The following is a 27,614-nucleotide window of genomic DNA, read 5'->3' on the forward strand; positions in this document are numbered from 1 at the left end:
AAAAAAAAAAAAAAAAAAAAAAAAAAAAAAAAAAAAAAAAATAGTGAAACTAGATTGAGTATCTTTTAATGATTTAGAATGTATTTCATGAATTTGTTGTGTGTTCATTCATTCACCAAATAAGTGTGAAGCCTACTGGCTGGGTGCAGTGGCTCATACCTGTAATCCTAGCACTCTGGGAGGCCAAGGTGGGTGGCTCACTTGAGGCCAGGAGTTTGAAACCAGCCTTGACAACATGGTGAAATACCATGTCTACCCAAAATACAAAAATTAGCTGGGTGTGGTGGCAGGTGCCTATAATCCCAGCTACTCAGGAGACTGAGGCAGGAGAAATCGCTTGAACCCGGGAGGCAGAGATTGCAGTGAGCAGAGATCACGCCACCGCACTCCAGCCTGGGCAGCAGAGCGAGACTCTGTTTGAAAAACAAAAGCAAATATTTAGGAAGCCTACTAAGTGCCAGTCACTGTTTTGTTTGCTGCAGATGGTGTGAATTTGCTGGCATGGTCTTTGCCCTCATCGAGGTTATTATTCTGTCATTTTATTCCGGAATACCATGGGTTTAAGAGGTATAAGAGAACAGGATGAGTCAATACTTAGTAGTTTCTTTTAAAAAATAAACTCTTGGCTGGGCATGGTGGCTGACGTCTGTAATCCCAGCACTTTGGGAGGCCGAGGCGGGCGGATCACAAGATCAGGAGATCGGGACCATCCTGGCTAACATGGTGAAATCCTGTCTCTCCTAAAAATACAAAAAAAATTAGCCAGCCATGGTGGCAGGCACCTGTAGTCCCAGCTACTCGGGAGGCTGAGGCAGGAGAATGGTGTGAACCCTGGGAGGTGGAGCTTGCACTGAGCTCATATCATGCCACTGTACTCCAGTCTGGGCGACAGAGCAAGCTCTGTCAAAAAAAACCAAAAACCAAAAACCAAAAAACAAACAAACAAAAAACAACTCTTGATTTTATGCTGTTAATTCTTCATTTTCATCTTTACCATAAAAATTGAGTCCTGACAATGTTCTGTTTGTTGGAGCTTTCTGGTTTATTGGGAATGAAAGACACTTGGCATTTGTTTGACTGTACAAACCTACTTTTATTATTATTATTATTATCATTATTATTATTTTGAGATGGAGTCTTGCTCTGTCAACCAGGCTGGAGTACAGTGGTGAGATCTTGGCTCACTGCAACCTCTGCCTTCCGGGTTTGAGCGATTCGTCTGCCTCAGCCTCCTGTGTAGCTGGGATTACAGGCACTCACCATCATGCCTGGCTAATTTTTTGTATTTTTGTAAAGTCGGGGTTTCACCATGTTGGCCAGGCTGGTCTTGAACTCCTGACCTCAGGTGATCTGCCCACCTCAGCTTTCCACAGTGCTGGGATTACAGGCCTGAGCCACCGCGTTTGGCCTATAACCCTACTTATAAACAAAGGGAATATTAAATTAGAAGCTAGAATCAACTGTTTCTCAAACCAGTTTAAAAAGTGAACATAATTAGAATGATTTTTCTCGTATGACAGATAGACTTTGGAGGAAGCATATTTTGCAACCATGTAATTAATACTGATGTTATCAGCAGCATCTTTTCATAACCCAGTTGCTTATGTAGTTTTGAACTGCCATACTTCTACGTTTAACTGTAGCTATTATTTTTCATACTGTCCTTTGGCCAATCAGATATGCTACACCCCCAGATGTATTTGGGATCTTCACTGATTAGAGAGGGTTATTCTGACTCGATGTCTGTAGGAAGTCCACTAGTTTCTGATGTTATTAGCATTCAGTTTTTCTTTTTTGGAAACTTTTGCATAAATATTCATGGCAGTTTTTATGTTTAAATAGAGCAGATATGAGGCAGATAAGATTGCTTTAACTCTGCTCATAGAGCTCCAGCAGCTGCAAGAATTTCTGTAATGTGGCAGATGGATGATGACCGCAGTGGCTGTTACATGTAAGAGCATACATATATATGTTCTCTCTGGCAGACCCTGAGGAAGGAGCAAGCTTCAGACATGCAAATGACATGCGTTTGAGTCCCTGTCCTCCTACCTATTAACAGGTCGACTTAGGCCGGTTGTGGCGGCTCACACCTATAATCTCAGCACTGGAAGGCTGAGGTAGGGGCATCGCTTGAACTCAGGAGTTTGAAATGAGCCTGGGCAACATAGTGAGACCTCGTCTCTACTAAAATTAAAAAAAAATTTAGCCAGGTGTGGTAGTGCACACTTGTTGTCCCAGCTACTTTGGGGGGACTGAGGCGGGAGGATCACTTGAGCCCAGGAAGTTGAGGCTGCAGTGAGCCCCGTTCATGCCACCACACTCCAACCTGGGCAACAGAGCGATACTCTGTCTCAAGAACAAAAACACAATGACCAATAAAACAGGTCAAGTTATCTCTTTGGTAAAGGGATAAGACCTATTTTGACACCTGATATGAAGGTCAAATGATGTATTAGACTTCAAAGTGCTTTATAAGCAGAAATTATACAGGTAGGAGGGTCATTTTCTTCCCTTTTTTGGTATAGAGATAACTAAAGAGTGTATTTCCTGGGTCCTAGCAGCATATGGAAACTTCAGAGAGGGCATGGTACCCTCTTTGAAAAGCCTCTTCATCCTTCCTCTAGGAGTGCTTCAAAGAGGCAGTGGTGTTGCTGAGGTATTCCCACCTGATACTGCCATCATAAATCATCACTTTTGAGCCCATTAATCATCTAGCTTTTCCTTTTTTTTTGAGACAGAGTCTCGCTCTGTCACCTAGGCTGGAGTACAGTGGCGCGCGATCTTGGCTCACTACATCCTCTGCCTCCCGGGTTCAAGCAATTTTCTTGCCTCAGCCTCCCAAGTAGCTGGGACTACAGGTGCATATCAGCACGCCCGGCCAATTTTTGTATTTTTAGTAGAGATGGGGTTTCACCATGTTGGCCAGGATAGTCTGGATCTCGTAACCTTGTGATTTGCCTGCCTCAGCATCCCAGAGTGCTGGGATTACAGGTATGAGCCACCACGCCTGGCCTCTAGCTGTTTTTTGTTTTATTTTGTTTTGTTTAAATAAGGAAAATACCTTTTGGATCCCACTGTTTTCAGTCTATTACTTTCTACTTGTCATGCATTTCATGGGGTTGTAGAACGTGTAAATGTATCTAAATGAGCCTGCTTTCTGCAAGTTTTAAGTTTTTCATGTTATTTTAATATGTTAGAATAATGGCAAGATCTTGGTTCACCATGAAAAGTAGAATTTTTATAAATGTGGTTCTTAGTATGTGTGAATAGCTTTAGAGTGTACAATATGTTTTAGACACGTTGACTAGAAATGTTTAAATAGAAGGATTCATCTCTGGAGTGGTTGTTCAGCTAAATTTTTTTTTTTTTTTTTTTTTGACGTGGAGTTTCACAGTCACCCAGGCTGGAGTGCAGTGGCACAGTTTCGGATCACTATAACCTCTGCCTCCCAGGTCCAAGCAATTCTCCTGTCTCAGCCTGCCGAGTAAATGGGATTATAGGCATGCGCCACCACGCACCACCATGCCAGCTAATTTTTGTAGTTTCAGTAGAGATGGGGTTTCACCATGTTGGCCAGGCTGGTCTCGAACTCCTGACCTCAGGTGATCTGCCTGACTTGGCCTCTCAAAGTGCTGGGATTACAGGCATGAGCCATCACGTGTGGCCCTAATGAGTTTTTATGCTAAAATTCTTCTACTCCAGAACAAGCTTGTGAGTTTTGGTATACTAAAGACAAAACCTAGAATTTCAAAGAAAAGAAAGATCATCAACTCCAACTACCATGAGTGGATGGTGTTGGCGGCCACCACAGTCACTTTAGTGCCCAGTGGCATCGCTTCCATGCACACTGTCTGAAGCACGTGTCTGTGCGTCTTATTATTTTAACATAATTCATAACCACGTCAGATGCGACAAATGCAAAAGCAGTGAGCATGATGAGAGTCCTAGTAAGAAAAGGCATACAATGATGATAGGAAAAAATATAAGATAGTTTAAAGAAAGCAAGTAGTAAAAAAACATTGTTCATGTGTACATGAGATGAACTGTTCGGTGGAAGGAATAACTGACGGATGGCGGGTAACTCACGCATTATGTTCAAAGCACTGTACCCATGTAGATGATAGTAACTGGGGGGAGATTGAGGGGAAACTGACAAAATAGACAACACTTTTGAATACATGGATTAGAGGATAACCATCAGATGCCTATTAGCCTAATGCTAATTCAGGAAACAAGTAAGAGTGTGTTTAAAAGCTCAAAGTCTAAGAACAGCAAATGTGCTGCCGACAAAACCTTGGTCCAAAACTCTAGTTTCAGATCTGTCTGACAGGTCCAGATCTGTCTGATTCTGGAACAGCTGCTCTGCGTCTGTTCTGTTTTAGATGCAAAGCAGCAAAGTGTCCTTTTATAATATTGAAATGAGAAAACAATGAAAGTATGATAAGTAGCAGTTGTGAAACCTACAGGATTCATTAGTTTGCCAAGTAATAAACATAGCATATTTGAAACATTCTCCGCAATACTTGAGGAAGTATTAAGAAAGAAGGGCTACCTGCCTCCTAATTTTCAAATATAAGAAACTGATCCTTTTTGCAAAACGGTGCCCCAAAGATCTTATATCATCAAAGAAAGGGAGAGTGGGCCTGTTTTTAAAGCTCTCATTCCTGGTAGTGGAAATGCACTCAGAGACTTTCAAAGTCATCTTGGACTTTTGAGCAGACACGCTTACATGAAACCTGGGGGAACAGTTCACCCTGTTCCCAAATAGAGGAACTGGTTCCTGTTCTAAGTTTACATGCAGAGCAGCAAAGTATACTTTTATAATATTAAAATGAGAAAAAAATGAGAATATGGTCAGTAGCAATTGTGAAACCTACAGGATTCATTAGTTTGCCAAGTAATAACTATTAGGTATCTGTTGACCCGCATCTCGTTTTCTTATCACTACAATGTCGACATAGTGGAAAAAGCAGAAACTCTGGCACAAACCAGCTGTCTGGTCCTGAGCAAGCTCCACAACTCATCTGAGACTTGGTTTCTTCATCTGAAAATTGCCCATTATGTTTCCCATCCATCACAGGTGTTGTGTGGAGTAAAAATAATACTAAGACACTAACATAGTGCTGGGTCGTAATATGTCTTCGGTATTCAGGAGTGCTCATCAGTGGAATTAGCATTAATCTCATCACCTGTGATTAATTATAAACCCTCAGCAGAGAGATTGAAACATGCCACCAGCAACCGTTGTGACCAGTTTTATCAGCTGATAGGCTAAACTTTTGAAACAAATAGACCCCAAATGCCATGGCCAAAACTACAACAAAAGTTAATGTATTTGTCTTCTGACAGCCCCTGTGCTCCTTCTAAATGGTGGCACCAACCTTTTGCTGAAATTTTGCTGACAACTTCTGATCTATGCCAAAATTAAGAACTCAGACACAAGGCATACACTTTGTGGTAATATGGGTGGTGGGTAGGTATATCCTGCTACTCAGGGCATGTGACTACCCATGTTGGGACTTAGCTTAGGCTCTGCACTCCAGCCAGGGACTGATGGGGGCATATGTCTTAAGAAGCACCCATTGTGATTTGCTGGCGTACTTGCAATGCCAGAGGGTTGGCCTGTAGCAGGCAGGAATGACACCAGGGAATCTAGGCAACAAATCTGGGAACCCCACTGAGGAAGTTGTCTCGTGGGAAATCCATCTAGAGCAGCAGAAACATAGATACCGGGTGACAAGGGTGGGAAGAGAGGAGAAGTGTAGCCCAGGCAGGGAAACTGAGCGGGGCTCCCAGGCACCAAACTGGTGCTCCAGGTATGTCTGCAAGACATCATTTAGTTAAATCTGGAGACTAAGGCATTTCTTTGGCCTGCACTAAAACAGGGTATGCAGAGATTAAGCAAGAAGAGAATTTAAATAGGGGGTAATGTTGATGTCTAGAAGTGATCCCAGGGCTCTCCAGGGCCAACCAGATGGGAGCAAAATACACCAAACCACCAGCTCCTGGCTCTTGGGCAACAATTCCTTTTTAAACCCTACTGAGTGGGAATACTGAGGATTTACATGCCCGTTGCTGTAGTCAGGATCAGCCCAGGAACTCAGGTGCCAGTGGGAGCCTTGGGTGGATCCAGCTGTGGGGGTGGGAGCAGCATTAGGGAATGTTGAAACCAGGGAAACATTGACAGATTATCTTATGAAACTGCACTGTAGGTCCAAATGCCATAAATGTGTTTCGTTTAATTTTTAGTCACCCTCCAGTTCTTCAAGAAATATTCAACAAATGTTGGCAGATTCAATCAATCGTATGAAGGCATATGGATTTCACCAGGTAAAAGACTTCCCTTCTGTCCTCCAGGGGCTGCATACCTAGGCATTTCCATTAACGTTTCACAGATTAGTTAATTAATCTCATGCAGAAATGAAATTAAGCAGCAGAATGGGAAATCTGTCCTAAAAGCTGCAAACACAGTTCTTCATCTTTACCCATTTATCTGGAGTTCGGGAAGTGTTGAATGTCATGGAAAGAACAGATGCCAAGATGTATCAGCTAAACTCCTCCCAGAAGATCTAACATAGAGGCAGCACCCCAGGCTGCTGCAGACATGGAGGGAAGACTGATTCAGACAGTGATAAATGGAGCATTCAACTTGGCAGAAAGAGTGAACTCAGATCGAGTTACTTCTGTGCTCATTGTTTCTGAACCTGTCCCTTGAGGGTGAGCAGCTGCTGTGTCCTCCACATCCACCACTCCTGGAACCCCTTCTGGCACTCAGCCCTCTCTCACGTCCATCCAGATATGACATTGACCCTCCAGGCCAAGCCCTGCTTCCTCCATCGTGTGAGCTTGCTATCATGTCATAAATTGCTCAAAATAAATGAGGCATAGACTGGTACTTGGAAGCTGTAGTAGGATTTGACCTACAGAGAGTCTGAAACAGCATTGTAAGATGTGAGCCTGTGAAGAGAAGGTTCCTGAGATTGGGCTACAGTGGAGGTCAGCCCAGGGACCTGTTTTCCTGTGGACCATGTCATGAATTCCATGATTCCTCTGCAGGGACATGCATGAACTTGCTTTTTTGAGACTTCAAGAAATCAGGATGAAGTTGTGGAACTGTAGTCCTGTATGCATACTGCTGATGTAATATGTACTTCTTTCTAAAACAGCAGCAATAGGCGATCTAAAGGACATTTTCATTAATTCTGCTTAGATCTCACTATGTCATTTTATGTGGGAACAGCTGAGGAAGACAAAGGATCGTATATTGATCCAAGCAACATTTATGGAGGATCTACTACACACTAAGCACTGTTATGGGAGTTGGAGACACATTTTATGAAAAAATTAGATAAAATTCCTGCCCTCAGGGAGCTTATATTCTTCATGGGAGAGAGAGAGAGAGATGATAAACATATCTGTGAGGTCAGGTGATCATAATCGCTGCAGAGGAAAATAAAGCAGTAGGAATCCCTGGAGGATGGAATTGGGATGGGACAGGTAGTCAGAGAAGGCCACTCTGGGAAGGCAGTATTGGAGCAGAGACCTGAAGGAAAGAGGGAAGGAGCAATGTGGATGTCTAAGCCATGTGGACGTCTCTTCCAGGCAGAGGGAACAGCAAGTCGAAGACACAGAGGCAGGAACTCACTTGGCATGGTCAGGAAAGGGCTGATCATTTGGGAGAATGGATGAGCCACCTTGCTTCTCTGTAGAACAAAGGTGATAAAACAGAGCCATCCTGCTTTGGGGTCAGTTGTGAGGCTCTGATGAAGGAATTGGTAGGGAGTCACTCTAAGTGCTTCCATCAACAGGCTGGACAAGAGGCTTTGTGTATGGGCCCCGTGGCTTTCTGTATGGGCCCGGCGTGGCCTCGTTTTCTGGTCCTGTTAGCTGAGCACATTTTCATAGCTCACACCACACATCTGGGTCTCCACACCTTCCACCCTGGGTATCTGGATTAGCATCCAGCCTTGGCCCCTCTATCCCTCCACTCCAAGCCATCACCTGGATTTCCCCATGCCTGGCTCAGAGTCCTGAGTCCTGGACCAGCATGCTTCCAGCAAAACACTGCTGAAAAGGAAATGATGGTCTTCTGAATAGAGAAAGTAAAGCATTACAGATTTTGCTAAAAGTCAAATTATTTGAGGGACTCAGGACAAGTTCCTTACGTTTTCTGGCTTTCTTGAATAAATACGGTGGTCAGGGCCGTATGTAGATGAGGAATAGCAGATCTCATCTGCTATTACTCTGAAACTCGTGAATTTTTCTTCTTTTCCACTGTGCCTGTACATAATTACATGCAGATTAAAGATTTATTAAATATAGCACTGTTATATATTTGAGTAACATCAACCAAGTACTACATCTGTTATTAATATTTTTTCTTAGTAGAATCATGTTCCAAACTTCTTGCTGATCCTCAGCAACAATATCTGTGATGATCATAGCTTGATGTTTTCACTATATGTTTCCTAATCATTTAAAAATAAACACGTACGCATGTGGAAGGATGAACAGAGCTCCACTTTTAAGCTTCTTCTGTTTAAGCTTAGAAATTGCTAGCAGCACATTTATGTATCTTGGGCTTGCAAACAGCTTCAATCAAAGGATGACAAATCTTAACAGTCCTCTCAAACATCAAAGCTGTCCTTTGGATTTTAAAATGTTGGCAAACAAAAGGAGCTAGCTCCAGGCAGGAAAACAACGTAAGGAAAAATATAAAAACAGTAAATGCACAGAGGTTTAGTTACATCTGCAGTGAAGCACAATTTACGAATGATGATTACTTAAACTGTGGTTTATGACTGCTCACAGCGATCAGAAACAAGTTTCACAACATTAACGTTTATATTTTACGTTGTGGTGACATTATAGCAAGGAAGTCTTTATATTTCTATGGGAAAGCACAAAAGAAAAAAACCTGTCATTCGTGATAGAGAGGTGGGCACAGGCAGCAGTTCCTGGCCGTTTCAGTTTGTTTTATTACTTAGCTAACCAAGGCTTTTATTAGTTCTCCAAGTTGTAAATCCAGTCTTCTTGTGAGCACTCAGAAAGTTGCGTCCAAATAAACAGAGTACTTTTCAGGTCTAAGTGATTTGGTTTGTTCATTTCTCTTTCGTTTAAAATGATTTCCCTTGAATGCTCTTAATGCCAGAAAACAGAACACTTAAAAATGGTTAAGGTGGTATAATTTTGTTATGTGGAATTTTACTGCAATTTTTTAAAAAACCTAATTCTCCTTTTAAAGGAATAGTCACATTTTAAAAATATTTTCCCCTTTCTCAAAGATGCTTTTGAAAATATTTTCTGTTTTTTTGTTTGTTTTTTGAAACAAAAAAATACATATTCTGGCAGGGTGTGGTGGTTCATGCCTGTAATCCCAGCACTTTGGGAGGTTGAAGTGGTGGATCACTTGAGGTCAGAAGTTTGCGACCAGCCTGGCCAACTTGGTGAAACTCCACCTCTTCAAAAAATACAAAAATTACCCAAGTGTGGTGGCATGTGCCTGTAATCCCAGCTACTCGGGTGGCTGAGGCAGGAGAATCACTTGAACCTGGGAGGAGGAGGTTACAGTGAGCCGAGATTGTACCACTGTACTGGGTGACGGAGTGAGACTCCATCTTTAAAAAATAATAATATATATTTCTTTTAAACCACGTAAAATCATGTAGTAAGTACCACATTTTGGGACACATGATTCGAGGGGAGAGATTCAGCTGAGCTGAGATTGCTCTGGAAATGTGCGTTTCTTCTGTGGGGCCTGTCAGCTACTGTAAAGTAGGTTGATGCTGGTTCTGTGTAATGGTGTGTTTACATGCTTCTTCAGGGAGTCAATTTGAAGCAGCTAAGTACTGTGAGGAAAAGGAATATTTTTTCTTACTATATGTTATACACTGTGCCAGGGACTTAAGTTATCTAATCCTCAATATAACCCTAAGAAATATTTTCTTCTCATCTTTCTTATGGGGAAACAGCCCAAGAGCGGTTCAGTTGTCACTCCTGGAGTTACACACTAGTTAGCAATGATCAATCCAGCTTCAGGTCTTACTGACTCCAAAGTCCATACTTGATCCTCCCTAGTGGGCCAGAGAGTTAGATAGAAATCAGCTGTGCTGGGTTCCCCCCGCCCCGCCGGCCCCGCTCCCCGTCCTTTAGGAAACTGCTGGATTTGCTCACCAAGGTTCGTTTTGTTTGTTTGGTTTTGTTTTGTTTTAAACAGAAGAAAGAATCCATGAAGAAAAAACAAGAAGAAGAAATAAATCAAATAGACGAAGAGAGAACAAAGCAGATTTGTAAGAACTGGAAAGAAGACTCGGAATGGCAGGCATCTCGTGAGTACCCAGAGGTCTCCGTAGCACCTTCCAGGGTCTCAGCTGATTCTCTCACTTAATAATGTGATCAATCTAGAAAGCACTTAATGTGGGTTGTTGAGAGATATCGTCACAGTAAGTGACCACTCAAATGTTATTACTAACTTATTACTCAAATGCTTACAAGTTACTTTTGAACAGTGGACTGGTTCTCCATTTCTGTATCACCCAAATTATGATGTAATTTATCAAATAGCGTGATATATAGCTATGGAAAATAGGTTTTGGAAGAGTGTTTAATGATCTTAGACTATGTTTACATGTCATTAGCTTGGGGAAGAAAAAACACCATGAAATAGAATGAAAAGCTTCGCTATTTAGAAATGTCTAAGTATCTGAAGGAAAAGAACTGGAAGGTTATAATAACATGTAAACATTAGTTTTCTTGGAGAGGTGAGATTCAAGATTATTTATTTAAATGCTTTTCTTATAATTTAATACTGTGTTTTGGATTTTTTCCCCTAAGTTTTTGATAGTGAATACATTTTAACTTTGTCATCAGAAGCACACAGGATTACCAGGCCAGATGTGTTAGCATCCCGCTTGTGCCTGTGACCCAGCCCTGACTCCTATTTGAGTTAGCAGAGCTGGAGAGAAAGCTCATAGGGGAAGAATAAGCCCATGCAACTGAAGGCAGAGGAGAGGATGCTCCAGAATGCTAGAAGAATTAGGTTTGAGCAAGAAGTAGTGTTTCCATCTGACTCAGAGAAGTCTGAACTGCTAGATCATCCTGAGGTAGCTTGAGGAAGACAGCAGGTATGGCTATATTTGCAGGATGTTGAGATCGTGCATTGATCTGACGTTACATTATAACCAATGCTATTTAAATGGCAACTACTGTGAAATGAAAATATTTGCAAGATCCAGTGGCCTCTTTGTACTATGCAGTGAAATCCTGGTATAAGGGAGTATTTTGGGTATCTCTTTGAAGTCAAGTATAACAGGATTTGAGCAATAATGCCTGAAGTGTAAATATACTCAATAAAAATCATTTTTACATTCTGCATTAGAGTCTCATTGCTACAATGAAAAATTCTCTTTTACAAAGTAGTTATGCACTGTATAATGATGTTTTGGTCAATGATGAGTCGCATATATTTTTTAGGCCAGGCACTGTGGCTCACTCCTGTAATCAGCCTTTTGGGAGGCCAAGGTGGGTGGATCACTTCAGGTCATGAGTTCGAGACCAGCCTGGCCAACATGGTGAAACTCCATCTCTACTAAAAATACACAAGTTAGCTGGTTGTGGTGGTGTGCACTTGTAGTCCCAGCTACTCAGGAGACTGAAGCAGGAGAATCACTTGAACCAGGAAGGCGGAGGCTGCGGTGAGCCAAGATCATACCACTGCACTCCAGCCTGGGCAACATAGCAAGACTCAGTCTCAAAAAACAAAACACACACACACACACATACACAAAACCAAAAAAAAAAAAAAAAAGACAAAACAAAACCAAAAAAACCCCCAAAATAATTGGTCGCATACATTTTAAAAATATAGTGTAGCCTAAGTGTAAAGTGTTTATAAAGTCAACGTTACTGTGTAGTAACGTCTGAGGCCATAATATTCATTGAGCGCTCATTCACTGACTCATCCCAGAGCAACTTCCAGTCCTGCAAGCTCCATTCATGGTAAGTGCCCTATATAGAGGCACCATTTTTTTGGTCCTCTATACCATATTTTTACTATACGTTTGCTATGTTGGGGGTATTATTACTTTTTTTGAGATGGAGTTTCGCTCTTGTCACCCAGGCTGGAGTGCAATGCCATGATCTTGGCTCACTGCAACCTCCACCTCCTGGTTTCAAGAGATTCTCCCTCCTCAGCCTCCTTAGTAGCTAGGATGACAGGCGCCCACCACCATACTCAGCTAATTTTTTTGTATTTTTAGTAGAGTTGGGGTTTTGCCATGTTGGCCAGGCTAGTCTCAAGCTCCTGACCTCAGGTGACCCACCTACCTTGGCCTCCCAAAGTGCTGGGATTACAGGTATGAGCCACTGTGCCCAGCCTTATGTTGGGGGTATTTAGATACACAAATACTATTGTGTCACAGTTGCCTCATGATGCATTTCTCAGAACATATTCCTCTCATTACGTGACTGTAATATTAAAAGGCAGGCTTGAGGCACTTTTTCATGTACTTATGTGTTCTATAATTACCTGTGGTTAAGCATCCCTTTAATTTTTTGCCTGTCGGGCTGATTCTCATTTCGTCCTGCTCCCTGCTCCTTAACCCTGTGCACAGGCCCGTGCCACTGAGTAGTCCTGATCTGTGCTAGTGAGCCAGGCACACTGCATCTGAACATGAGTCTACGCAGGATGTGACAATTGTCTCTTATTACTCAGCACCCCTGCCAGCTTGAACCCATGCCCAGGCGGGGACGCCTCACTTGGTCTTGCCAACTGCGGGAAATTCTTGCACACTTTCTCTACTTCTCTCTCATCGCTTCTTCCTCCTCTTCCTTTTCTCTCCCTCAGAAAATCCCCACTCCTGTATGAAGAGAGGAATCCTGCAGCCAACGCTGGGCACGCCCTAATGACCTGGATCCTAGGTGTTGATAATGATTGTTCCTTATTATAAGCAGATAACAAACTGCTGAGAACCTGCGCTGCTGCCCTTTGTGCAATGCTGAGCCTTCTCAGCTGCTCTGTGGGCTGATGAGGGTTTTGTCCAACCCCATTGCTTTTCTAGTGCGAAAATCCAAAGCAGCTGATGAGAAGAGACGTTCCTTGGCTAAACAAGCACGAGAAGACTGCAAGAGGTTATCCCTTGGGGCCCAGAAAGGACGAGGTGGTGAGAGGCTGCAAAGCCCCCTGCGTGTTCCACAGAAACCAAAAAGACCTCCCCTTCCACCCAAGCCTCAGTTCCTAAACCCAGCGGCGCCTCCTCAAAAATCTCTTAGGTAAGAAGCCACACAGATGGGTTTAGGCATAAGTATTGCAATGGGCTTTGAATAAGTGTTGAAATTAAAGGCAAATTGTATGAGCTGCCATGGGGTGTGGAGGGCCAACGGGCGGCCTGTGTAAGCAGCTCAGGCCCATGTCTAAGCCTTCTTCCTGGGTTATCTGGTCGGGCATTCCTCCCCTTCTTAGCTGTCAAATGTCCATAGCTGCTACACTTAGTATACACAGTGAAATAGTGAAGCTGTGCATGGAGTGAGAGAATTTCCCATGCCCCTACCCACCGCTTCCCTTTCACCCCCCACAGGCTGCCGGTGAGCCAGTGAGGGACAACAGGAAACAAGTGGGGTTTCACTAATGCCCAAGATCACCCCTTAGTCAAAGATTATCAGAGTGGGAATGCAAAGGCTTGCTGACTTTCACATGGTCAGTAGGACATTTTCACTGCCAAGGACTGAAGGTTTGATGGTAATTCTCATTCTGGGATACATAGCCCAGTTCATCTTTTGAGAATTCGGAAAGGCTCCTTTTTTTAATGAATTGTCTATTTGGTGGTGGTGATACCATTGTCTCCTAGGCTATGGAAGAATTAGGAAGAACCATTTGTTCTGGAAAAACTGCAGAAAAGTGCAATGATGCTATTACAGAAACCCCCATCCCTGCTGTTTGTTGATTATAATTTTTTTTTCTGGTATTGATCTTATTTTTAACATCCTAGTATTTAGAAAGAAGTATTAAAATCAAATTTTGATTGAAAGAAACAGAATTGTCTAAACCTTTGCCTTCTGAAATAAAACTAAAAAAAAAAACAACTGGAAATACTTCTCTATTTAAGATTATGGAGAAATGAAAAACAAGAGTCTGCCCCTGCTTGGAGTCATAGTTATCTTCAAGGTTTTCTTTAAACAGGAATGATCATCTCAGGAGAAACACAAAGGCAGACCTTCTTTACTATAATTATTTGTACTTACCCTACTGGAAAGTTCCGTTCTGGGAAATGGGGACCAACATGGAACTCAGTGGAGTAAGTGGAAATAATTACAGTAAAGACCATGATCTCCAAAGTGATGGTTTCGGTAATGATTCTTTTCTTATCGACAGCAAAGCAAGAAATGTAGTCAGGAAATAGGAGTCTCCTTAATTGTGTGAACAGGTGACAAAGGTGCACACGGCCCTCTAAGTGCTGGTGCTTGTCTGTGTGCACGTTGGCGACACAGCCTCAGCAGGGATGTTTTTGCAGCTAACTCCCGTTCTCCATCTCTTCCAAGGGTAGCATGGAAACGACTTGTAGATAGATGTCCCTTTCCCACAGCATTCTGAAGCACAGTATATTTGATTGACAGCAATGAAGGTGGTCTTTAAAAAAGAGCAATTCCTGGCCAGGCGCGGTGGCTCGCGCCTGCAATCCCAGCACTTTGGGAGGCTGAGGCAGGTGGATCACGAGGTCAGGAGATGGAGACCATCCTGGCTAACATGGTGAAACCCCGTCTCTACTAAAAAATACAAAAAACTAGCCGGGCGTGGTGTTGGGTGCCTGTAGTCCCAGCTACTCGGGAGGCTCAGGCAGGAGAATGGTGGGAACCTGGGAGGCGGAGCTTGCAATGAGCCGAGATCGCGCCACTGCACTCCAGCCTGGGCGACAGAGCGAGATTCTGTCTCAAAAAATAAAATAAAATAAAAAACGGCAATTCCTGTTTTAGCTGTGCTCAGCTCATTTTTTCCAACTAAAGACAATGCAGGAAGTGCTTTTTGTGAGTCAGACTGGGTGGTTTTAGGGCTGGAACTTGACACAGGGATGGCAGAGGTCACCTCGGAGCCACCCCAGGAAAAGACAAGAGACCAGCCCCTCCAGTGTCTGTGGAGTTTTGCTCGATCTCCAAGGACTTCCCAAAAAAGAGCCTAATTTGGAAGCTAGTAAGAGAATGTATAATATAACTTCATATGTGTGCAGTGTCTGCCTCCCAGGGAAGTCAAATATTATAGGATATTTTCTCCAAAAGGCTCTGAAAATCATTAGGGATAATATATGCACATACATGCATATGTACATCTATATATGTATATCTGACAGTATGTCACACATAACTCAGAAGCACATGTTATAAAAAGCATAAAGAACCGTTAAGTTAGTTAATTACAAGAAATTCTAGTAGTTCATCCAAACGATTGTGGTGGTTGTGTTTCGTAAATTGTATTTTGTTTTTAATTGACACACAATAATTGTACATATTTATGGGATTCAGTGTGATGTTTTGATACATATATACATTGTGTAATGATCAAATCAGGATAACTTCCATAGCCATCATCTCAAACACTTGTCATTTCTTTGTGGTGAGAACATTCAAAATCCTATCTTTTGGCTGTTTTGAAGTATGTAGTACATTACTGTTGACTGTGTTCACCTTGCTGTGCAGTAGAGCAGCAGAACTTATTTCTGCTGTATCACTGTAACTTTGTGCCAGTTGACCAACCTCTCCTCATTTACCATCCCCCCTGCTCTCTCCAGCCTCTGCTAACCACTGTTCTATTCTATAAGATCAACCTGGCCAGGTGTGGTGGCTTAAGCCTGTAATCCCAGCACTTAGGGAGGCCAAGGTGGGTGGATCATGAGGTCAGGAGTTCGAGACCAGCCTGACCAACATGGTGAAACCCCGTATTTACTAAAAATACAAAAATTAGCCTGGTGCGGCGTGCACCTGTAATCCTAGCTACCCTGGAGGCTGAGGCAGGAAAATCACTTGAACCCAGGAGGCAAAGGCTGCCTTGATGACAGAGCGAGACTGTCTCAACAACAACAAAAAAGATCAACCTTTTTAATTCCACATATGAGTGAGGTCATGCAGTGTTTGTCCTTCTGTGTTTGGCTTATTTCACTTAACATCATGTCCTCTAGGTTCATCCATTTTGTTGCAAATGACAGGACATTATTCTTTTTATGGATCTTTTGTTTCCTTTAATTTTTTGAGAAACTTCATACTGTTATTTATAATGGTATGCTAACTTATATTCCTACCATCAGGCAATGAGAGTTCTCCTTTCTGCAGATTCTCGCCAGCATTTTTTTATTGCAAATGACAGGATATTATACTTTTTATGTCTGAATAATATTCCATTGTGTATATACACCACATTTTCTTGATTCATTCATTATTGGACACTTAGGTTGATTTCGTATCTTGGCTGTTGTGAATAGTGCTGCAATAAACATGGGAGTGCAAATGTCTCTTTGACATACTGATTTCATTTCCATTTGACATATACTCAGTAGTGGGATTACTGGAGCTTTTGTTCCACTTTGAATTTTTTTGAGAAACTTCATCCCATTGTCTATAATAGTATACTAATTTATATTTCTACCAACAGGCTATGAGAGTTCTCCCTTCTCTGGATTCTCACCAGTATTTGTTTTTTGTTTGTCTTTTTGATAACCAAAACTACAAAACTGGGCAAGGTGATATTGTGGTTTTGATGTGCATTTCCCTGATTAGTGGTATTGAGCATTTTTTTCATATACTTGTTGGTCATTCTTATGTCTTCTTTTGAGGCATGCCTACTGAGGTTTTTTCTTATTTGGATTATTTCTTCTTTTGCTATTGAGTTTGAGTTCCTATACTGATGCTTTGTCAGATACAGTTTATGAATATTTTCTCCCTTTCTGTAACTTGTCTCTTTACTCTGTTGATTGTTTCCTTTGCTGCAAGAGAATCTTTTTTAGCTTGATATAATCCCATGTGTTTGTTTTTCTTTGGTTGCCTGTGCTTTTGAGGTGTTATTTTTTAAAAATCTGGGGCTAGGCATGGTGGCTTACACCTATAATCCCAGTACTTTGGGAGGCTGGGGTGGGAGGACTGCTTGAGGCCAGGAGTTTGAGATAAGCCTGAGCAACACAGGGAGACACTCATCTCTCTGAACAAATTAAAAAAAAAAAAATCCTTGCTCAGACTGATGTCCTGAAGTGTTTCCCCGATATTTTCTTCTGGTAGCTTCATGGTCTCGTACATTCAAGTCTTTAATCCATTTTGAGCTGATTTTTACCTAGCGAGAGTAGGTAGTTTCATTCTTATACATGTCACTATCTGGTTTTCTCAATACCATTTATTGAAGAGACTGTCCTTCCTCCAGTATGTGTTCTTGGTGCTTTTGTTGAAAATCAGTTGACTGTAAATGCATGCATTTATTTCTCTATTCTGTTTCATTGTTTATGTGTATGTTTTTATGCCAGTACCATGCTGTTTTGATTACTATAGATTTGTAGTATATTTTAAAGTCATTTACTATGATGCCTCCCAGCTTTGTTCCTTACGCTACAAATTGCTCTGGCAATTTGTAGTAGTCTTTTCTGGTTGCATACAAATTTTTAAAGTTTTTTTCTATTTCTGTGAAAAGTATCATTGGTATTTTGAAAGGAATCACATTGAATCAGATCTTTTTGGGTAGTACATCCATTTTGACGATATTAATTTTCTAATCCATGGACATGGGATGTCTATTTCTTTGTTTCCTTTCATTACTGTTTTATAGTTTTTCTTATAAAGACATTTCACCTCCTTGGTTAAATTTATTCCTAGTTATTTTATTTTATTTTATTATAAATAAAATTGCTTTTTTTGTTTGTTTGTTTTGCTAGTCCATTGTTGATGTATAGAGATGCTACTGATTTTTGTAAGTTTATTTTATGTACTACAATTTCGCTGAATTTTATCAGGACTGAGTTTTTTGGTGGAGGTTTTCGGGTTTTCTGTATGTAAGATCAGGTCGTCTGCAAACAGACAATTTGAGTTCCTCTTTTCCAATTTGGATGTGTTCAGTGCTTTCTCTTGACTCATTCCTGTGACTAGGACTTTCAGTACTATGTTGAATAAAAGTGATGAAAGTGGACATTCTTGTTTTGTTCCAGGTTTTAAAGGAAAACTTTCCATTTTCCTCTTTCAGCATGTAAACTGTGATTTTGTCATATATGACCTGAATTGGGTTGAGGTACATTCCTTCTTTTTTTTTTTTGAGACGGAGTCTCGCTCTGTCTCCCAGGCTGGAGTGCAGTGGCACGATCTCGGCTCACTGCAAGCTCCGCCTCCCGGGTTCACGCCATTCTCCTGCCTCAGCCTCCCGAGTAGCTGGGAGTAGCTGGGACTACAGGCGCCCGCCACCTTGCCCGGCTAGTTTTTTGTATTTTTTTTAATAGAGACGGGGTTTCACCGTGTTAGCCAGGATGGTCTCGATCTCCTGACCTCGTGATCCGCCCGTCTCGGCCTCCCAAAGTGCTGGGATTACAGGCTTGAGCCACCGCGCCCGGCCTGAGGTACATTCCTTCTATACCTAATGTGTTTAAAGGTTTTTATCATGAAAGGATATTGAATTTTAGTAAATGCTTTACCTGTGTCTATTGAGATGATCTTGTGGTCTTTGTCTTTTATTCTGTTAATGTGATGTGTCATGTTCATTGATTTGTTTATGTTGAACCATCCTTGCATCCCTGAGATGAATTTCCCTTGATCATGGTGAATGATGTTTTTGACATGCTGTTGGATTTGGTTTGCTGGTATTTTGTTGTGGATTTTTGTATTTGTGTTCATCACCATCAGGAATATCGGCCTCTAGATTTCTTTTTTGTTGTCTCTGTCTGGTTTCGATATCAAGGTAATGCTGACTTCATAGAATGAGTTTGGAAGAATTCCTCCAACTTCAGTTTTTTGGAATAGTTTGAGAAGAATTGGTATTAGTATTTCCTTAAATGATTGATAGGATTTGGTAGCGAAATCTATCAGGTCCTGGGGTTTTTTTGATAGGATACTTTATTAATGATTCAATCTCGTTAGTCATTATTGGTCTGTTGTCTTTTTCTTCATGATTGAATTTTGCTAGGTTGTATGTGTCCAGGAATTTATTTACTTCCAAGTTTTCCATTTTGTTGACATATAGTTGTTTATGATAGTCTCTAGTGATCTTTTTATTTCTGTGGTATCAGTTGTGATGTGTCCTTTTTCATCTCTGATTTTGAGTCATCTCTTTTTCTTTTTTTTGAGACAGAGTCTCGCTCTGTTGCCCAGGCTGGGGTGCAGTGGCGGGATCTCAGCTCACTGCAAGCTCCGCCTCCCAGGTTTAGGCCATTCTCTTGCCTCAGCCTCCATAGTAGCTGGGACTACAGGCGCCCGCCACCTTGCCTGGCTAGTTTTTTGGATTTTTTAGTAGAGACGGGGTTTCACCGTGTTAGCCAGGATGGTCTTGATCTCCTGACCTTGTGATCCGCCCGTCTCGGCCTCCCAAAGTGCTGGGATTACAGGCTTGAGCCACTGCACCTGGCCGAGTCATCTCTTTTTCTTTGTGTAGCTAAATGTTTGTTGATTAAAACCAACTCTTCATTTCATTTGTATTTCTTATGGTTCTTTAGTCTCTATTTTATCTATATTTGATCTGACCTTTATTATATTTCCTTCAACCAATGTTGTGTCAAGTTTGTTCTTGTTTTTCTAGTTCTTGTGGTTCGACAATAAATACTTATTTGAGATCTTTCTACTTTTTTGATATATGTGTTTATTGGAATAAACATCACTCGTAGAACTGCTTTTGCTGTATCCCATAGGATTTGGTATGTTGTTTCCATTTTCATTCGTCTCAAGAAAATTTTTGGTTTTTGAAATTTATTTATTGACCCATTGGTTGTTCAGGAGCATGTTTAATTTCCACATATTTGTTTCTAGTTTTCCTCCTATTACTGATTTCTTTGTAAGTTTTAACTTAAAACAATTTAAGAATTGTTTTATGGCCTAACATATTCCTGGAGAGTATTCTATTTGCTGTTGAGATACTGTGTATTCTGCAGCTGGTTGACAGAATAGTCTGTAAATGTCTGTTAGGCACCTTCTAGAGTGTGGTTTAATTGTTGATTTTCTGTTGGTATGATCTGTTCATTGTTAAAAGTGGGGTGTTGAAGTCCTCTACTATTGTTGTATTGCAGTCTTTCTCCCAATTTAGGTCTATTAATATCTACTTTCTAAATTTAAGTGCTTTTATGTTAATTGAGTACATATATATTTATAACTGTTCTTGCTGTATTGAACTCTTTATCATTGTATACTGGTCTTCTTTGTCTCTTCTTACAGTTTTCAGCTTCAGGTCTATTTTATATGATATAAATATAGCTACCCCTGTTGTCTTTTGGTTTCCATTTGCATACAACCTTTTTTTCCCCATTCTTTCCCTTTCGGACTATGCATGTCCTTACAGGTAAAGTTAACCCCTTGTAGGCAACATATAATTTGGTCTTGTTTTATTTTTATCTAGCCACTCTATGCCTTTTAATTGGAGAATTTATCCATTGATATTCAAGGTAATTATTGATGCGTAAGGGTTTACTATCGCTATTTTCTTTCTTATTTTCTAGTTATTCTGTAGATCCTTTCTTCTTTTATGGTCTTTGCTGTTAGGCACTTTTCTCTAGTAGTACGTTTTGGTCCCTTGCTTTGTATTTCTGGTGTATCTGTTACAGGTTTTTGCTTTGTGGTTACTATAAGACTTACAGAAAACTTCCTATAGTTATAACAAGTTATTTTAGAGACTTACAAACTTAACTTTGTGAAGGAAAGAAACAAAAACACTGTATACTTTACCTCCATTCTCTCCTTGCATTTTGTATTTTGATGTGATGATTTACATTTTATATTACGTATCTGAAATTATTGAAGTTATTTTGGTAGTTCACTTTTTAGTCTCATATTGAAGATATAAGTGGTTTACACATCATGATGATAGTATTAGAACAAAAATCATGGTAGCATCCTGTTTATGTTTGAAGAACTATTTTTTAGCATTTCTTATAGGACATGTCTGGTAGTGGTAAATTCCCTAAGCTTCTGTTTGTCTGGAACAATCTTTATCTCTCCTTTTCTGAAGGAATACTTTGCTGTGTGCAGTATTCTTGGTTGCATTTTTTTTTCCTTCAGTGCTCAGCATGTATCATCTCGCTTCTTTCTGGCCTATAAGGTTTCTTCTGAGAAGTCTGCTATCGAGTATATTGGATCTGTCTTATATGTTATTTGTTTCTGTAGCTGCTTTTAGGATCCTGTATTTGTCTTTGCACTCTGAGGGTTTTATTATAGTATGTCTTGGGGTATTCCTATGTAGGTTGAATCTGATTGGTGACCTTTGACCTTCTTATGCTTGGCTATTAATTTTTTTCAAATTTCTTTGCATAAGCTTTTAACGCCTTTGTCTTCCTGAATTCCCTCTTTAATAACTCCAATATTTGCTCTTTTGATGTTGTCCCACAGACCCCAGAAGCTTTCTTCATGTCATTCTTTTCTATGATCTGTGTATTTTCAAATAGCCTGTCTTCTGGCTCATTAATTATTTCTTCCATTTGATCAGGTGTGCTGTTGAAACCCTCTATTGCATTTTCATTTTATTTATTGCCTTTTTCAGCTCCAGGATTTGATTTTTTAAAATTACTTCAGTCTTTCTGCTAAATTTCCCTGATACATTTTTGAATTGACTCTCTGTTCCTTCTTGAAGTTTGTTAAGCTTCCTTAAAACAGCTATTTTGAATTGTTTCAGAGATCACACATCTCTATGACTTTAGGCTCAACCTCTGGTATCTTATTTTCTGCACTTGGTGAGGTCATATTTTCTTGAATCTTCTTGATGCTTGTGTATGTGTGACAATATCTGCACATTTAAGGATTAGGCTTTTATTCCACTCTCCACAGCCTGGCTTTATTTGTGCCTGTCTTACAGAGGCCCTTCCAGAAATTCTAAGCCGACTGATGGTTTCCTAAGCCTATGACCAATGCAGCCATCTCAGCACTAGAGGGCGCTCGAAGCCCAGGCTTGCTGCCAGTCTCCCAAGGGCTCTATGATTTACACAGCTCTCCCTCCTTGATGGACCTGAGGAAGAACTCAAGGAGGGTACAAGGGCTGTGTAGGGAAGCTGGTCAGGGACTTCAGTACAGAAGACTGTTTTAATGACCCAGACAAGTGTGTCTCCTAGTGGATCCCTGCAGGGAATTGGTAGTTCCTTGACTTCAGTGAGAGGGGATGGAGCTGATACTGGACCCCCTCAGTATTTGTTTATGGAAGGTGGCTGGAGAGCCCATCTCATTGGCTCAAATAGATGCTTGTCTCCCAGCAGGTGCCTCTACAGACAGGATAGTTCACTGACTGCAGTGGTGGTTGTGTTGTGTTTAAATTGAATTCTGCTCAAAATTAGTAGGCTGTTGAGTAGGACTTGGAAGTCTGTTTATTACGTTGCAAGGTTATTCTTTGTAGTAGAAATTGACTTACATCCTAGAAATTAAGTTCTGCTACTGAATCTGTTTCAGAATGATTCTGCTACCTGTATCTTTGTCTTACCAAACTTCAAATACTCTTCTTCCTTTTACTTTATATTTCTTTCTTTCTTTCTTTCTTTCTTTTTTTAGCAGAACTAAATGTCATCAAAGGGTGGAAAAGGAGAAAGCAAGTCAGGGAGGTTAGTGGACAGAGAAAGAAGAGTAAACAAAATAATGCAAACATTAGGAAAGAAATCTGTCTTACTGCATTTGATTTCTTTTGTTTGCAAATACATGCTTTCCAGCAAAATGTGCTGGGGTAAAAGTGTATTTTACTTTTTAGTGCTTATTTTTTCAGATGTTAATTGAAAGTTAATGAAGCTTCTAACTCCTATACAAATGAATTTAAATCTCTGTGTTAACACAGCAGTGGATCATTCCCATAACTAGCCCTTTAAGACTGGAAGGACAAGTGACAGATTTATATTCCTTCCTCTTCTGCCCTTGAGGAGGTGTATAATGGTGGTGTGTAGGGGGTCCAGCCTCCTGTTAGCTGAGGTCATTGAATTAGATCTTGAAATGTATGTAATTATCTCTCCCTCCCATTCTCTCTCCCTCCCATTCTCTCTCTCTCACACACACACACACACGCACACATATATATATTTGCATGTATATATATTTGTATGTATAAAGCACCTCTGGTGTCTGTAGACATGCATGTATATATATGCATATCTATGTGTGTGTGTGTACGTATATATGACTTTTGAGGGCATTATTTTCAAATTAGTTAAATCTAACTTGAAAAACTTTTATAAATAACAGAAATCAGGGAGTGGTGAGGACAGTGTCCAGCTCTGCCCGAGAGGACATCATCCGGTGGTTTAAAGAGGAGCAGCTACCACTTCGAGCAGGCTACCAGAAAGCTTCAGACACCATAGCCCCCTGGTTCCATGGTGAGTGCAGAGATTTCCTCAATGGTGTTTCGTCTCAGGGCGGATGAAGCTGTGCTAATCCACCAGGAAGACAGAATAAAAGCTTCCATTTATCGGTGCTGCCCAAAAAGAGTCTTTCAGATTATTTTCACAAAGCAGTGTTTCAAAGACGCCTCAGTAAGCTGCATTCTCTTGACTGTTTAGAAGGCAGTCACCATTCATGGGCACTGTATTCACTGTGGGATAGATTTATCGCCACAAATAAAACCCGTAGGGCGGGAGGGAAAAGTGGTATTCCTGGTGACTTACCACTCGGTTGTTTGATTGCAACTTCCATCAAATGGCCACATTTTCCTTCCACCGAGGGAGACACAGTTATGGGGGTGGGAAGGTGCTGGATAGGACAGTGGCTGAGCAACCTTGAACAAATCATTGTGTTTTTCTGTAGGAAACCAATTTATCTAAGTCTCATTTTCCCCGTCTGTTAAATGAAGGAGTTGAACTTTGTGATCTTGTAAGTGAAAACTGGCTTTGATCCCTTGTTTCCAGTATGTAGTTGAGTATGCAACATAGGTGGTTGGATCCTGAGCAGATACCAGTTAGTAAACATTTTCTGTATTTGACTAAAGAAACTTGATTCAAGCCCCTCTTCCACCCAGCGGATACTTCACAGACCTCTCTGTTTCCTGGATCTCAAGAGAAGTGAGTGGCTTCTTGCCTCAGTTGACTTCCATAAGGTCCATGGTTGAATTGGACTGATTGGCTATGTAGACAACAAAAGGTGCTTTAAAACAAAAATACGGTCCCCTCCCAGACTCTGTTTGTCCTCAGGATGTCTTGGTTTGAATTATGTTTAAGACATCTTTCCTTGAAGTAGCATCATCTCACACATAAATATACCACAAAAAGTAAACTCCCAAACACATAGCATGGGAAACTTTCTAAAAGGAGTAGTTATTTGTGATAGGCTTTCTCCGAAAGGGCTGCTTGTGCGGTCAGAATGTCACAGCGGAACTGTCTGGCGTCACTGCGGAACTGTCTGTCTGCCGTCACAGCAGAACTGTCTGGCTTCTCTTGGAAGTATTTGTTCTTTGGCGATTCAGAGTTCATTAAGTGTCCATCCCAGAGGAGTCCCTTCTCCTTCCCAGGATGAAGTTGCAAGCCTCCTTCCTTTCTGCTTTAAGACATTGGGGAAGAGATGACGGTGTCAGAGATGAACAGAAAGAACATGGGGCAATTAAGCATTAGCCATGGCTGTCTCAGCTGTCTGATAATGCCTTGCTTTCCTTTTTAAAATAAGCACTGAGGAAATCAGCCACTTTGTAGTTTCTGTGTCTTTGGACAGAAGAGGCTGTCATCTCTGATTATAAGATTGGTAGTTTTTTTAACAGCAGGGAGTAAGAAATGGAAAATGTCAGTTGTTATTAAAAACCCTGGGACTTGAACAGGCCGTTCTGTTTGAAAGGCTGAAAGCTAGGAAGACACAGACTAAAAATCGAGTTGGAGCTTTGGTTAAAAAATATGACTCTTGAGTTTTACATAAAGTAACTCATTCAGGTGTGCTTATTTTCGATTTATTTTCACTTATACACATATTTTTCAGACTCATAAGCAAAATAAAAAAAAAACTGTATAGTTAATAACCAGGACATAGTCACATAGTCAGTACACATCTCTATTTTCAGTTTCAAGAAGATACAATTTCATATTTTCAGGATAAAGAGAATATGCATCACATCTTATCTTCTTGAAATATAATTATCACTAGGAAACCTATTCTGAAATATTAAAATGGTAGCCCTTTGTAGGTTTATTATCTTCTTTCCTTTGTCACATCCACCATGAATTACCCTTCGTAAGATGCTATTTCGGTTGCCTAATTTTTCATCCCACAAAGTTTTATACTTTCATCTTTTTCTCTCAATTAAGCTTGAGGTGAGGATGTGGGAGTGAGTAGGAGAGGACAAAGGGATTGAAGAAGACTATTGGATTTCTGGCTTTTGTGGCTGGGAGGAAGGTGGCTGGGCTATCAATGGAGAGAAGGAACATAGGGGATGGGGAGGGTTAGGGAAGCAGAGAACAGAACAGAGCGTTCTATTTCACAGCATGATAAATGTAGTTAATAGAGTATTGTATGTTTCAAAAGTGCCAAAAGAGTAAATTTCAAATGTTCTTACCAGAAAAAAAAAATGCTAAGTATTTTAGGTGATGGATGTGTTAATTTGTTTGATTTAATTATTCCACATTGGGTTCATAAATCATAACATCACCTGGTATCCCATAAACTTACACAATTGTAAATTGAAGATTTACAATGAAAAAGTTCCAAACTCCTCCCTGTGATCCACAATGCCTACTTGATCTTCCCCTGTCTGTTGCTCCAGACCCATCTCAAGCCACTGTCCCTGCCTTGGTCACCTCTCCAGGCCTCCCGTCCATCCCTCAGACACACCACACTTGTCCCTACCTTAGGGTTCTTGCAGTTGCTCTTCCTGCATGCCTTCCTTTGGCTGACTTCTTAAGGAATTGACTGGCGTGATTATAGAGGCTTGGTAAGTCCCAAATCTGACAGGGTAGGAGGGAAGGCTGGACATGTGGGGAGGAATGGCCTTTTCCATCCAAATGCCCCCTGCTGGCAGCATCCCTTCCTGCTCAGGGGAGGTCAGCCTTTGTCATAGTAAGGCCTTCAACTGACTGGACAAAACCCACACACATTATGGAGGGTAATCTGCTTTACTCCAAGTCCTCCCATTTAAATCTCATCCAAGGCCAGGTGCAGTGGCTCACGCCTATAATCACAGCACTTTGGGAGGCCGAGGCGGGTGGCTCACTTGAGGTCAGGAGTTTGAGACCAGCCTGACCAACAGGGCAAAACCCCATCTCTACTAAAAATACAAAAATTAGGTGGACATGGTGATGCACACTTGTAATTACAGCTACTCGGGTGGCTGAGGCAGGAGAATTGCTTGAACCCAGGAGGCAGAGGTTACAGTGAGCTGAGATCACGCCATTGCACTCCAGCCTGGGCAACAGAGTGATACTCTGTCTCAATAATAATAATAATAATAATAATAATAATAATAATAAAACAAATCTCATCCAACAAATTCTTCCCAGAGACATCCAGAATAATTTTTGACCAAATATCTGGGACCATGGCCCAGTCAAGTTGACCCATAAAATTAACCATGGAGGCAACTTTCTTGGTGAGACTGTGCTGGTCTGCTTGCAATAGACAACGTTGAGTTGAGCAGTTAGTTGTCTCCTTAATGAAGCTAGATTTAAGTTCTCAGTGTAATCAGGCAAAATAATCTCAGAAATCCTCAAAACCACAGGCATGAAAGAAATCATACAAATTTTAATTTTTTCCCTTTTCATTAAAAAATGATTTTTCTTATGAAATATTTTAAACACAAAGTACCAAGAAAAATACAACGCCAGTGATAAAACAAATGTTATATCTATTCTCCAGGTACAGTGAATATTAACAGTCATATTTACTTCATATCTGTTTTTCTTAAGAAATAAAACTTGCCAGGGCAGGCGTGGTGGCTCATACCTGTAATCCCAGTGCTTGTGAGAGGCTGAGGCAGGCAGATCACTTGAGGTCAGGAGTTTGAGACCAGCCTGGCTAACAAGGCAAAACCCTGTCTCTATTAAAAATATAAAAATTATCTGGATGTGCTGGCAGGCACCTGTCGTTCCAGCTACTTGGGAGACTGAGGCAGGAGAATCGCTTGAACGCTGGAGACAGAGCTGGCAATCAGCCTAGATGGCGCTACTGTACTCCAGCCTGGGCTGGGCAGCAGAGTAAGACTCCATCTCAAAAAAAAAAAAAAAAAAAAGGAAAAGAAAATCCTGCCATATACAATTAAGGCCCCTTTGTTACTTTTGATCCCATTTCCTTTCCTTGTCTCCTTCTCCAAGGGTGAACTGCTCTTCTGAAGCTGTGATTTCCATCTTGATGTTATGCTGTAAACATATGTATTGTAATGAAAATATACAGTGTTGTGCTTAACATTTAAATGGGATCATGTTACATGTAATGTTTTCTTCCAACATTGTTATTGGGATTTGTCCTTGCTTATACGTATAGACAGGCTCATTCATTTTACCTATCGGTGGTGTTTTATTATATATATA

General features: G+C 41.0%; 1 protein-coding gene across 3 annotated transcripts in view; it reads left to right on the forward strand.

Annotated features, from left to right (window-relative positions):
• The window catches only part of SH2D4A (SH2 domain containing 4A), an 85,719-nt gene that overhangs the window by 38,062 nt on the left and 20,043 nt on the right, over positions 1 to 27,614 (forward strand). For 2 of the 3 annotated variants that reach the window (XM_017867283.1, XM_017867284.1), the window contains exons 5-8: positions 6,250 to 6,330; positions 10,217 to 10,328; positions 13,059 to 13,269; positions 23,362 to 23,492. In XM_017867283.1, coding sequence (XP_017722772.1) covers positions 6,250 to 6,330; positions 10,217 to 10,328; positions 13,059 to 13,269; positions 23,362 to 23,492 — 535 coding nt within the window. The remainder of the gene's footprint in view (positions 1 to 6,249; positions 6,331 to 10,216; positions 10,329 to 13,058; positions 13,270 to 23,361; positions 23,493 to 27,614) is intronic. The other variant, XM_017867285.1, reaches the window with a different exon arrangement.

Source organism: Rhinopithecus bieti, unplaced genomic scaffold, assembly GCF_001698545.2.
Source record: "Rhinopithecus bieti isolate Rb0 unplaced genomic scaffold, ASM169854v2 scaffold_2888, whole genome shotgun sequence".
Lineage (NCBI taxonomy): Eukaryota > Metazoa > Chordata > Mammalia > Primates > Cercopithecidae > Rhinopithecus > Rhinopithecus bieti.